General features: G+C 41.9%; 2 protein-coding genes across 2 annotated transcripts; one reads left to right on the top strand and one right to left on the bottom strand.

Annotated features, from left to right (window-relative positions):
* Positions 1-1,005: 1,005 nt before the first annotated feature.
* Positions 1,006-3,063, top strand: LOC128700869 (uncharacterized). Its single transcript, XM_053794331.2, has 3 exons — positions 1,006-1,089; positions 1,704-2,000; positions 2,197-3,063. Exons 1-3 carry the CDS (start codon positions 1,078-1,080, stop codon positions 2,509-2,511), a joined length of 624 nt encoding a protein of 207 aa, XP_053650306.2. The 5' UTR covers positions 1,006-1,077; the 3' UTR covers positions 2,512-3,063.
* A 5,802-nt stretch (positions 3,064-8,865) lies between these two features.
* On the bottom strand, positions 8,866-13,495 carry LOC128700870 (uncharacterized). The gene is made up of 3 exons (XM_053794332.2): positions 13,363-13,495; positions 10,936-11,232; positions 8,866-10,080 (listed from the first exon to the last, which is right to left on the bottom strand). The coding sequence occupies exons 1-3, from the start codon at positions 13,372-13,374 to the stop codon at positions 9,823-9,825; spliced, it is 567 nt and encodes a 188-aa protein (XP_053650307.1). The 5' UTR covers positions 13,375-13,495; the 3' UTR covers positions 8,866-9,822.
* Between the last annotated feature and the right edge of the window lie 576 nt (positions 13,496-14,071).

The raw sequence follows: 14,071 nt of genomic DNA, 5'->3' as shown, positions 1-14,071 counted from the left end.
GTCTGTATAAGTTGTATCATATACTTGTAAAAATAAAGATTATTATTATTATTATTATTATTACGTTGAATGGAGAATAAATAATGATAATTTGTTAAAAGGAACATTTCAGTTTACGATGCAAATAACGGAACAATACCGTGAGTTAGTTACGAACTGTTCCGGCCTCTATATAACGACACTTACCTTTTTTTTTTTTTTAATTTGCAAAGTGGTCAATTTGCGTGTACAGTCTGTAACCAGCCATACCCGTTACCTATGTAATTTATGTTTATCAAAAGAACAGGTCTAGCTAGTGGCCTCAGAGGCACGCCACTGCCTACGTACATGTTGCTCTCGTGTATGTTGTGGCTACGGGATTTTGGTGAATAATAGTAATAATAACAATAATAATAATAATGACTATTACTACTACTACTACTACTAATAATAATAATAATAATGACTATTACTACTACTACTACTAATAATAATAATAATTGCTACTACTAATAAAAATAATTACTATAACAATAATAATTACTACTACTATTAATAATAATAAATACTACTACTACTACTACTACTAATATAATAATTACTACTACTAATAATAGTAACAATCATAATAATGATTACTACTGCTACTACTAATAATATAATAATTACTACTACTAATAATAATATAATAATTACTACTACTAATAATAGTAACAACCATAATAATGATTACTACTGCTACTGCTACTACTAATAATTACAATAATAAAATGAAATTGAAAATACATACACCAAATGAACAAGGGCTTCTCCTGTCTTCTCTTTCCAACGTCACTCGAGCAAAAAAACCAAGTGTCCTGTGCCCAGGGTGTTACCCGTCTATTAAGCTGTCAAGCAGAAACTCATTTCTAGAAATATAAATGTCTGGCTTCCTAGGATGTCTTCCGCCTACAAGCATCGGGGGTAAAAAGTCACCTTGGTGGAGCACAGGCGACAACAGGGATCTGAGAGGCAATGCTTGTAGCCGCTGTCAGCGTGGATATATAAGAAGAAGAGCCTTGCTACTCTCCTGGCAGTCAGTCTACACTCTTCTACGCCATGAGGACTGTTGTAAGTTGATGAACACTGTCAATGGGGTGTTAATGGGGCGTTAGCAAGGTATCAACGCGGCGTTTGATTGGCGTTAATGTTTTGTTAATATGTTGTTAGTATGTTGGCATAACGTTCAAATGTTATTTTAGCAAGGCAACTTCTAAGAAGTTGCTAAAAATGTTTATCAGAATATTTGATTACGGAGATGACTATGGCTTCCCTTGTCACAAAACATCGTCAATCACGAGGGAAAATAAGCAAACTTTTAGTGTACTTACACTGAGAGAAAAACAATTGTCGGTGTATGTAGAGCTCTAACACAGTGTAGGTTACCTTGTGTGTTCATTGTTAGGTTTTCTAAGTCGTTCTATGGTGGGTTCTTAGCAGACACCAAGCGGTACGTTGTCCCCAGTTGTGGGCTCTGTCTAGGGCATCTTCATAGAGATAAATGGTAATGGTCTATCAGGAGTCCTTCACTAGCTGAAGAATCAGGCACCTGAGCAACAGTCACATCTCTAGCTTTAAGCTTTAATTCCCTTCCTTGTATTAATGATGCAATAAAGTGGTAATTCTGGTATAGATTTTGATGATGTTATTTTCGTCAGTAAGTAATAAGAGTGTTGGTTGGACAGGTGTGTGTGCTTCTCGCAGTTGCTGGACTAGCGTCCGGCCGAGTGCCAGCCAGTTTCCAGGATCCTGCTACCCTCTCTGTTGATGCCTCTGCCGGAGGTCCACCTTCTGCAGGTGCCTCTCATGGTGCTGCTGCCGCGGCTCCCGCTGCTGCTGCAGGTAGACTGGCTCCCACACAACAGAATTTGGGCCCAAATTTCTTCGGTCCAGGACTCAACAACCCGTTGGCCGTCCCTGTCCATCCCTTGGTGGCACAACAAGCACAGAGGATAACAGCTGCTAACCCCAATCTTAGAGTGGTGAGTAGAGATTAAAAATTTTATTAGTTTTGCGACTGGACGAGACCGCTATGATTCATACAATTTCATTTAAATTTAGAAATACGAATCATAATGTATTAAGACTGAGTCTTATGCTGTAAGTATCTAAGTGAACATGTATTACAACATTCAATTTATTTTCTTGACTCATAATCTATTTTGTCTATGTTTGCAGTTTGTTGACATTGACGGCTCAGCGCATTTCACCGACCAGTTCGGCCGAGAAGTTGAGGAAGTTTTGGATGAATTTGGTCGCGATGTCAGTGATTTTCTGGACATTGAGGAACTGCATGAGCAGCTTCTTCGGGCTCAGAGGCAGCAGCTCAACCTGCAGCTGCTTCAGCAGTTCAACACCAACCCCACACCTTTTGACCAGACTGTTGGAGGTGCTGCTAGAACAGTTGATATTGGTGGGGCAGCCAGCGCTGGAGGACAGTCTGCTATTGGCAGCAGATTTCAACAACGACCATTTTACACAATCGTTCTGTAAAGCCTCTTAAAACACCACACTAATACGACCTTTCCAAAGATCGTAGTTGACACCTAGACGAATCCATCTCTTGATTCCACTCTAACTTTACTTCCCAACACTCTAGCTCACCTGGTCCATCCTATCACCTGATGTTATACGTAGCCTGATCCTCTGTTTCAACTCATCCTTAATCTAGTTAAGAAATGCTGGCCACAGGTTCCTGTTGACATGTCATCTGATCCTCCAAGTAACCTGATCCTCCTTGTATATTACCTGTTTCTCTACGTCAACTGATTCTCCCATTACCTGATCCTCTTCCTGTTATATTTTTCCCGTTTCTCCGTCACTGTTACCCTCCTGTCTATCTAACCTTTATATTGCTGTTGACCTGTAGCCTGTCTCAAGACTACCTGGATTTAGTCTATCCCTCTATACTATCCCAATGCTCTCTCCTAGCATAGGATCTTCACCATTCCAGTGGTTTAGTCCAGTGCGTTGGACACCTGTGTTCATTGGACACATGCATACATTTGATACCTGTATGTTAATAAAGTACATTTGTATAATTTATTTAATAGTGAAATTGACAACTGTTTTACACTCCTTTGTCGTATTTAAATTTTAAGTAAATGTTGATTTCGGAGCTAAAGTGAATGAGAAAGATTATAAGTAATAATACTTGAGTATACCTTGCTATATTATTGTGATGGAGTACGTGTATGCTTGAGTATACCTTGGTATACTATTTTTACGTTTGAGAAATATTGCTAGCATGGGTTGATATGCCCAACTAACACACACATATATGCCGCGGTGTAAATGTCATATATATCAGCTTTACGTACATGATTACGTACATGCGTTGACTAACACGAACGAGCCAACGCACATATATTCACCACATCCGTCCATTGCGTGTCAGTACGTAGACAAGGAAGGAAAAAAGCCATATCATCGTCTAGGTAATATTTAATATTTACATCGACACCATGCCCAACCCTTCTAGGGCAGGGTAGGTGCCTGAGCCGGAGCTTGCAGCTCACAAGACTGTCATTCCCATTAGCCCCCTTGGGGCGGGGATGACAGACCAGAGAGGCCTAGCTTGTGGCTAGGCCTGGGAACAGTTGGTCCCAAAGTGAGGAGGTACTTGTACCTCCTCCCGTGGGAGACTTAGGTCTCAGACACTCCCAAGAGAGGGAACCAAGGCCGGGCCACCACTTGGAAAAGGCCCGGGCCGGGAGAATACCGGCGAATCTTTAATAATAATAATAATAATAATAATAATAATAATAATAATAATAATAATTATCTCATCGCAATGTGTATGAAATACATGAACATTGTGTATATAATTCTGACGGTATAACATTAACCAACTCTAGTAAATGATCTTGAATTATTCTGTTTGGGAAAAAACCGTTCAGTACACACATAACAAGTATATACGAGAGAGAAGCGGATAACGACGTTTCGGTCCGGTTTGTAAATGGCCTAAGTCGGGCCAAAACGTCGTTGTGGGCTCCTCTCTCCTATGTGCGGGTTATTTGTGTATTGTGCCAGTCACGGTATACCTGGAGATACTCTGAGAGGATTTCGGGGGTCATCGCCTCCGCGGCTCGGTCTGAGACCAGGCCTTGTGCGTTTTTGTTCAAAATAGGCCCATACACTTCTATATATGGGGATTTGGAATCTTGTCCCTAGCCTGAGTGTGACTGAAAATTCTCAATAAAAAGTGTGTAAAGCTGTATTGTAAACAAACGAGTTGTCGGCCATGGAAGGAAAGAGCAAATCTGAATTGTGGGAAGGAGGGAAGAGTAGAATGCTGGGTGAATGTAAATGGAAGGTAATATAAGAGATGCTACTAAAAAGGTGATATAAACCTGCTGATAGAAAGCTATTAGAAAGCTAATAGAAAGCTATTAGAAAGCTAATAGAAAGCTATTAGAAAGCTAACAGAAAGCTATTAGAAAGCTAATAGAAAGCTATTAGAAAGCTTATAGAAAGCTATTAGAAAGCTTATAGAAAGCTATTAGAAAGCTAATAGAAAGCTATTAGAAAGCTAATAGAAAGTTATTAGAAAGCTAATAGAAAGCTATTAGAAAGCTAATAGAAAGCTATTAGAAAGCTAATAGAAAGCTATTAGAAAGCTTATAGAAAGCTAATAGAAAGCTAATAGAAAGCTATTAGAAAGCTAACAGAAAGCTATTAAAGGTGTTATTAGAACGGAGATTAAAGGGTCGTAGCAAACAGGAATGCTGATTAAACTAATTAGCCTAATATTTGTTAGTTCGTGGAAAGATCGTGAATGTCTAGGGTAGCTTCAAATTTAGGTTAGATAAATGCGTGAGAGGAATTAGATATGAGTGGGACTTGCACATGAGTTAATAGGGTTATCAAAGATTATTCCTCGGGTAGCAGGGAAAATAGGTTGAGCAAATATTTGTGTTAGTGGGTTTGGGTATGAGAAAAACTTGCAGCAGTGTGTCCAGTAGGCCTGCAGCAGTGTGTACAGTAGGCCTGCAGCAGTGTGTCCAGTAGGCCTGCAGCAGTGTGTCCAGTAGGCCTGCAGCAGTGTGTCCAGTAGGCCTGCAGCAGTGTGTCCAGTAGGCCTGCAGCAGTGTGTCCAGTAGGCCTGCAGCAGTGTGTCCAGTAGGACTGCAGCAGTGTGTCCAGTAGGCCTGCAGCAGTGTGTCCGGTAGGCCTGCAGCAGTGTGTTCAGTAGGCCTGCAGCAGTGTGTCCGGTAGGCCTGCAGCAGTGTGTCCAGTAGGCCTGCAGCAGTGTGTCCAGTAGGCCTGCAGCAGTGTGTCCAGTAGGCCTGCAGCAGTGTGTCCAGTAGGACTGCAGCAGTGTGTCCAGTAGGCCTGCAGCAGTGTTGCTTCGTTCTTATGCTATTATGTGAAGTGAATTTATTGCTGCAGGTGACATCGGTGTATGAAGTACGAGTCAATGGATGAGGGAGATCATGAAAGAACAATAGGCTGGTGGTTAGCACTGGAAGCTGCAGGTGTTTGAGCCGTTGAGGTTACAATGGAAGTGTCGAAGAAACAGGTGAAGAAGAGTGTGGATAGAGAGATAAAGAAGATGGCAGGAAACAAGAGGAAAGAGCGTCAGATGTGAGAACGAGATAAACACCGTAGTAACTGTGTTCAAGGTTGGTTATAAAGTAAGAGGATAAACAGGAAGAGCTTCTGTTTCGCGCTCAGCAGACGGAGGATCGAGCCCCCACCACGTCTTGCTCTGAATTACCCACATGGGTTTGCCGCTTAACAGGAATTATTTGTATTTTGCATTCTTGGTGTTCAGAACATCGGCCAGCACTGAAGGCCTCCCTCGTATTTGATCAGCCTGGTTGTGGTTCGTACGTCGGTTTAAAGGCGGCCAGCAGTAACAGCCTGGTTGACCAGACCCTGATCCACCACGAGGCCAGGTCACTGATATAATGTATAACAAACTTCCTGTTACTTTAGACAGCTCCTTTCACTTTCCTGAAGGAAAATTGGCCGCTGACGGGAATACGTAGGGAGTGCTTAACGCCTTTAAAATACGTAGGGAGTGCTTAACGCCTTTAAAATACGTAGGGAGTGCTTAACGCCTTTAAAATACGTAGGGAGTGCTTAACGCCTTTAAAATACGTAGGGAGTGCTTTAACACCTTTAAAATACGTAGGGAGTGCTTAACGCATTTAAAATACGTAGGGAGTGCTTTGACGCCTTTAAAATACGTAGGGAGTGCTTAACGCCTTTAAAATACGTAGGGAGTGCTTTAGCGCCTTTAAAATACTTAGGGAGTGCTATAACGCCTTTAAAATACGTAGGGAGTGCTTAACGCCTTTAAAATACGTAGGGAGTGCTTAACGCATTTAAAATACGTAGGGAGTGCTTAACGCATTTAATATACGTAGGGAGTGCTTAACGCATTTAAAATACGTAGGGAGTGCTTAACGCATTTAAAATACGTAGGGAGTGCTTAACGCATTTAAAATACGTAGGGAGTGCTATGACGCCTTTAAAATACGTAGGGAGTGCTATAACGCCTTTAAAATACGTAGGGAGTGCTTTGACGCCTTTAAAATACGTAGGGAGTGCTTTGACGCCTTTAAAATACGTAGGGAGTGCTTTGACGCCTTTAAAATACGTAGGGAGTGCTTAACGTCTTTAAAATACGTAGGGAGTGCTTAACGTCTTTAAAATACGTAGGGAGTGCTTAACGTCTTTAAAATACGTAGGGAGTGCTTAACTTCTTTAAAATACGTAGGGAGTGCTTCGACGCCTTTTAAACAAATAGAAGACTGACTGCAAACTGAACATTCAAGCCACGAGCTGCAGTATTGTGCTGAGTTGCCAAGGTGCCGGAATAATTGGTATCGTTGTGGCAATAGTTTAACTTTTATTATTATTATTATTATTATTATTATTATTATTATTATTATTATTATTATTATTATTATTATTATTGTTGTTGTTGTTGTTATTGTCTCACTCATCACGAGGTGGAAAATTATGGGAAAGGGAAAACTCATAATAAATAAAAAGAAAGAACATACTCGCTGTAAACCGTTGTCACTTCGTGGCTCAGGTGGAAGGATCCTCAGCTTCACTCGTGCCAGGATCGATCCCCGACACGAGTGGAAACGTTAGGCATGTTAGTTTACACCTCTTATCCCTGTTTAACCAGCAGTAAGTAGGAATCTGGGTTTTAGTCAACTTACACCTGTTGCTCGTTTCACCTAACAGAAAGTAGGTACCTGGGTATTAGCCACCTTACACCTAGCAGTAAGAACCTGGGTGTTAGTCACCTAACACTACTGTCCCTGTTCACCTAACAGTAAATAGGTACTTAGTTGTTAATAGACTGGTGTGGGTGGCATCCTGGGGGACAGGACAAGACAATCCCAGATGGCCCACTGGCTACTGGGTTATCCAGGGTGGTTAACCCTCCCCCGGATTGCAGATACGAGCAAAATCATGTTATCCAACGCACAGGTGCTCCCTGGAAACCACTTACCCCTCCCCCCATACACAAAACTAGGATACCTCCTCTAGAACTGAGACCTGACTAAAACTGATCTAAGATTTAGCATACTAGCCTGATAACACACGACCACCGACTGCAATTCTCATTCTTATAGTGGTGGGTGAACCAGCATGCATGCCAAGAGTGACATCAATTCATTTGACATTTTCCAGATCCGCAGGCAACCTCCGGTAGTACTTAAGTCATCAGAGCAGTGGAACTGGTCACCCAGTGACCCACTGACCTTATTCTAACGTACATTTCATAGGTGTTACTGAAGAGATTGAATCACTCCACCGAATGGAAATTAGGTCATCTTAGGATGTGTCAAATCATGCAGGTTCTAAAAGATGGTGTAACAACAGCTGCAGTAATATCTATAAAAACTATGTTAAAATAGGGTCGTTACTTATGCCTTTTCCTTCCGTCTGGCAACGGAAAATATTCCCACCAAAGACACTAAAAGGGAAGGATTGGGCAGGAGGAATTAGACTACGTGTTTGCTGTTTATAAACCACTACTCAACACTTACCTTCAGATAGATGACACGTGGCTTCACCCTATCGTTGGGCGAAAACACGTTGTTAATGAGAAAATTACCAGACTGGTTCAAGTTGATAGGAAGGTGACAGTGGTATTCAGGACATCTCTGAATGCACAACACGTCGAGCCTTTAAGTGAATGGGTTACACCAGCAGATCACACCAGGTTCCACTCCGGTCGGCTAAGAACAGGTAACTGAGGCTACTGTGGCCACAGGCTTACCAAAACTAGGCAGTTGAAGATTGGAAAAATGTTGCCTGGTCTGACGAATCGCGATTTCTGCTGCGACATGCAGATGATAGTGTCAGAATTTGGCGTAAGCCTTTGGAATGTGATGGAACGAGTGATTCACAGCATGAATGTGCAGCTGAAAGATCTGCAGCAACTGTTGCATGCTGTTATGTTAGCGTGGATTAGCATCTCTCAGGAATGCTTCTACCACCTTGTTGAAGCTATACCACAAGAATTCAGGCTGTTTTGGGGGCAATGGGAGGCCTACCCAGTACTTTAAAGATAATATATATATATATATATATATATATATATATATATATATATATATATATATATATATATATATATATATATATATATATATATATATATTACTGATCTACATATTCCCCTTCATACAAATTCATATGTATGGACACATGAATGTTCATGGCATATGTATTTTAAAAATTTCCAGTACACTGACATATTGATAAGTACACTGTTACATACACATTTATCAGAATATTTACACTACATCGTTACAAGTGAAATCTGAAGTCAGCTGAACAGAATCCTTTAATTAATAAAAACAAATGCTACTCGTTCGTTTGTGTATTTCCTTTATTAAATAAGTTACACATATAAATGTCGAAATAATATCATATCTAAATACTTTTGTTTATTAATATGTAATTGTCCAGAGCACTGATGAATCGTGCTACGTATAACGACTGATGATGTGGAGCTTCGTTGTATGGCCGAGCAGAGCAAGAAAAATAGGTATTGGGATTGGCAATTGTAATGGAACATAGGGATGCTATGATAAATTAGACACATGTGCAACTCTTGGGTATCTTTATCCTCAATAAAGATACCCAAGAGTTGCAAATGTGTCTAATTTATCAACGTGTCGGTTCTCTGAACCATTCATCTACAATTGGGATGCTATGTTGGGTCCTGGACTCGTGTTTATTTTAACTGTTCCGCAAGTTGGTGGAAATATGGTGAGTGGAAGTCACAGAGAAGGAACAGGTTATGGAGGTGGAAGAAGCAGGTTTTAGAGAAGGAAGAACAACTGTCAGAGACAGAGAATCACGTGACGAAGCATCAGTGTAAGGAGTACCGGGAGTCGAACTCGCGTTCTTGCAAATGGACGGTAGTATGAGCCTTCCCTATTACTTACATGTTATTTTCGCGATACATCGAGATTTTTAGAGTCATGGAACATCAGTGGAAGAAAAAGTAGGCAGGCTCATGGGCTGTAAGCAAAATCAAGAAATAATATACAAAATTAAGACGGAATGCGCAATAAACTAGCCTAGGTCATTTGCAAATATTTTTAACGATTTGGGGAATATGCAAAGGGAAGATGCAATGTACAAGGAGAATCAAATGACCTTTAGGACAAAGCGAGAACCAAGCAGCGCCGTGTGACCTGGATTATTAGTTGCATACCAACAAGTGCAGCTTATGTGGGGGAAGACGGAAAAGCGAAGACTGGCTCCTTTAGGTAGTAGCTACGACCTTGGTGTGTGAGGTGTTCGGACAGTATGTTGCTAGGCTGTGGGGACGGGTTGAGCTGCACCAGCAGCTGGGTTGAAGGCTGCAGGGTTGGTGTTGAACTCATGGAGTAGCTGTTGATCTAGCAGTTGACGACGACGCTTCAGTTCCTGTTCCCGGGCACGAGCAAGCTGCTCCTGTTGTTCCTGTACGTCTAGAAGTTCACTGACGTCGCGGCCGAATTCATCCAGTATCTCTTCAACTTCTCGGCCGAATTGGTCGGTGAAGTGTGCGGAGCCATCAACATCAACGAACTGCAAGAATAGATGGATTAGTAGAGTGAATTAAATGGGAACAATTACGAAGGTTCATTTAGATATATAGTTTGAAAGACCTATACACAAATAACTTTGTAAATGCTCTGACTTGGACCATTTACAAACTTACACTGTTAATGGTCCAATCGGACCGAAACGTCGTCGTAAGCTCCTCTCTCCTACGTGTAGGTTAATTATGCATTGTTCCAGCCTTTTTATTATTTATTGAAAGACCTAATTGATAATTTATTCTTCAAGAAAACAATTATGAGGTCTTATACACCGAGCTTGTCAGTGGTTTTTTCACTATGGTAGAGAGGCTGCAAAACTGCGTCTAAAAAACACGTGAAAGTTGGGGAGGGAGTAGCCTATCGTTCTGTGGTGACCCACGCCAGCACTGGCCACTGATTTATATGTACTGGACTCTTAAGGATATACAAACTGAGGTATCTATCAGTGTATATATTCGGGAAGTTTAATCTCTGCAATAGGAAGTACTCTTCAATGGTAGGGAACCCGTTATATACAGCCTTAATGATCCACCAGCGTAGTAAATAGATTAAGTTCAGCTTATCTAACCAGTGACCTTAGGGACTGATTTCCTCTTCTACAATATTCCATTTATGGCCCTGTATCATACTGATAAAGCCACTAGCTACCAAAACGTCAACAAAGATACCCAGATGTTGCAAATATATAATTCACCAGCCTGTAGTGACCTGGCCGCAAGTGGAGCACGTAGAAGCAGCCTTCACCACTCCTAAAGATCCTACGAGAGTTCACTCTTGCATGAGCCAAAATTTAACTCTTTCTATTGAGCTGTTTTTATAAATGTAACGACAAGTGACTCACCACTCTGATGTTGGGATTGGTAGCGGAGATTCTCTGTGCTTGTTGAGCTACCAGAGGATTCAGTGGGATGGCCAACGGGTTATTGAGTCCTGGGCCGAAGAAATTTGGCCCATAGTTCTGTACTGGAGCGCGTCCACCCACAGGAGTAGCAGCAGCGGGAGCAGCAGCTGCAGCGGCACCGGCTGCAGGAGCAGCAGCAGGTGTGGGATCAGCAGAGAGGGCAGCAGGTTCCTGGGCAGGAGTTCCAGGTTCTGATTGCGGAAAAGCTGAAGCAGTAGCTGCGAGAAGCACACACACCTGTCGAACAACAAATTTCACACCTGTTTACCTCAGTTACGAAACCAAGACATAGATAGAGAACAAAAAAAAAACAGGTTTAGAACAATCATTGGAACAACGTTTCGCTCTACGAAGAATATACGCTGTATACAGAGCGAAACTAAGTCTAATATCACATATGTAGTGACGATTTTATCCTACTTATAAAACCCATTACGTAAATAACCCACCATTAGAAGTATAAGAAACGTAAATAACCTACCTGGAGTTTACCTGGAGAGAGTTCCGGGGGTCAACGCCCCAGCGGCCCGGTCTGTCACCAGGCCTCCATTGGATCAGAGCCTGATCAACCAGGCTGTTACTGCTGGCTGCACGCAAACCAACGTACGAGCCACAGCCCGGCTGATCAGGAACCGACTTTAGGTGCTTGTCCAGTGCCAGCTTGAAGACTGCCAGGGGTCTGTTGGTAATCCCCCTTATGTGTGCTGGGAGGCAGTTGAACAGTCTCGGGCCCCTGACACTTATTGCATGGTCTCTTAACGTGCTAGTGACACTCCTGCTTTTCATTGGGGGGATGTTGTATCGTCTGCCAAGTCTTTTGCTTTCGTAGTGAGTGATTTTCGTGTGCAAGTTCGGTACTAGTCCCTCTAGGATTTTCCAGGTGTATATAATCATGTATCTCTCCCGCCTGCGTTCCAGGGAATACAGGTTCAGGAACCTCAAGCGCTCCCAGTAATTGAGGTGTTTTTATCTCCGTTATGCGCGCCGTGAAGGTTCTCTGTACATTTTCTAGGTCAGCAATTTCACCTGCCTTGAAAGGTGCTGTTAGTGTGCAGCAATATTCCAGCCTAGATAGAACAAGTGACCTGAAGAGTGTCATCATGGGCTTGGCATCCCTCGTTTTGAAGGTTCTCATTATCCATCCTGTCATTTTTCTAGCAGATGCGATCAATACAATGTTATGGTCCTTGAAGGTGAGATCCTCCGACATGATCACTCCCAGGTCTTTGACGTTGGTGTTTCGCTCTATTTTGTGGCCAGAATTTGTTTTGTACCTACGTAAATAACCCACCATTAGAAGTATAAGCAACGTAAATAACCTACCATTAGAAACAAGGAACACATTCAGAGGAACGTACTGAGGAACGTACTGAGGAACGTACTGAGGAACCTACTGAGGAACGTACTGAGGAACCTACTGAGGAACGTACTGAGGAACGTACTGAAGGACATACTGAGGAACGTACTGAGGAACGTACTGAGGAACCTACTGAGGAACGTACTGAGGAACCTACTGAGGAACGTACTGAGGAACGTACTGAGGAACCTACTGAGGAACCTACTGAGGAACGTACTGAGGAACGTACTGAGGAACGTACTGAGGAACGTACTGAGGAACGTACTGAGGAACGTACTGAGGAACGTACTGAGGAACGTACTATCTGCAAAACAAGCTAAAACTCTCCACAACAATTATCAAAATCTGTTTTAAACCCTCAAACATTCATTATTAATTACGTTAATTACGTTTTAGAATTATTTTTCTGAATTCTTAATATAACTTTGCAGTGACTATATAATAAATTAGCTAAAATTAAACCTATTATTAGAAAATTGCAAGAGCAAATGATGTTATTATTATTATTATTATTATTATTATTATTATTATTATTATTATTATTGAAGGTAATCAGGCGTGTTTCAGGGAAGAGTAGGATGCATTGTATTGCTTGGATCAAGAGCCCGTCACAAGCATCAAGGCTCATGATGTGATATCACTCGGGGCGTCAGAAGGTTAACAAGTGTCTGCAGTTTAACTGTATCTGATATTACGTAAGTGTCGAGACGAGGTTTTTGTCGGGTGTTAACGTAATAACGCGGATTACCTCTCTTTCACTGGTAATGAAATTACGTTATTTGCCCCTTCACTAAGGCCACACTAACGCTACAGCAACGCCACACTAAATGGTTAGCTAGAATCACACTGACACACTGACGGCGAAACAAGGGATCGCTGGTGCTTCGACGCCACACTGACACCACACTGACATCTCACTGACACCACACTGACACCACACTGACACCACACTGACACCACACTGACACCACACTGACACCTCACTGACACCACAAAGCTCTCCAACTTACAATTATCCTCATGGTGTTGAAGCGTGTGGAGACCAAATGCGATGAGAGGTGGTGGTGGAGGTCTTTATATACCTCTGAAGGATGCAACACACGCCCTCAAATGTCATGGCGCACATCGTTGCTTTGTCCACAGTGAACCAAGGTGAGGCTTTTTACCATCCACCGAGGCTGTAGAGTTGAAAACTACTCTTACTGTCACGTGGAAGCGGCAAATTCACGCCCATACAGCGCCTGGGAGGTAAAGCAGGTACCTGGGTGTTAGTCGACTGGTGTGAATCGCATCCCGGGGACAAAACTGACTTAATTTGCTCGAAATGCTCTGTATAACAAGGGCTTTTGTATTTAGTGATGTTAGTTATGGTATATATACCTTGTTCATGTACTTGTAGAAATAATGATGCTAGCAAAGTCACTAAATTCAAAAAATATTTTTTTGTTGATAATAAAGACATTAATTGGGACTTTATGTGTAATAAAGATAGAAATTGCTGTTATGGTCGATGTTATTATATTGTTTCTTTAAGGATTTGATTTTATTAACTGTTGAAAAAGATAATTTGTGAGGTAAAGAAATACTCTGAGGTGAGTCTCGGCGGAGTGGAGGTAAGAAGGTCGAAGAAGTTAGGGAGGAAGGTCAGGGAAGTGAGGTATCAGAACGAGATCAGGAAGGAAGGTCAGGGATTGGGATCAGGAAGGGAGGTCAGGGAAG

This window comes from Cherax quadricarinatus, chromosome 94, assembly GCF_038502225.1.
Source record: "Cherax quadricarinatus isolate ZL_2023a chromosome 94, ASM3850222v1, whole genome shotgun sequence".
Taxonomy (NCBI): Eukaryota; Metazoa; Arthropoda; class Malacostraca; order Decapoda; family Parastacidae; genus Cherax; species Cherax quadricarinatus.
Note: the sequence above shows the minus strand (reverse complement) of the source record. Positions and strands in the feature narration are given on the sequence as shown.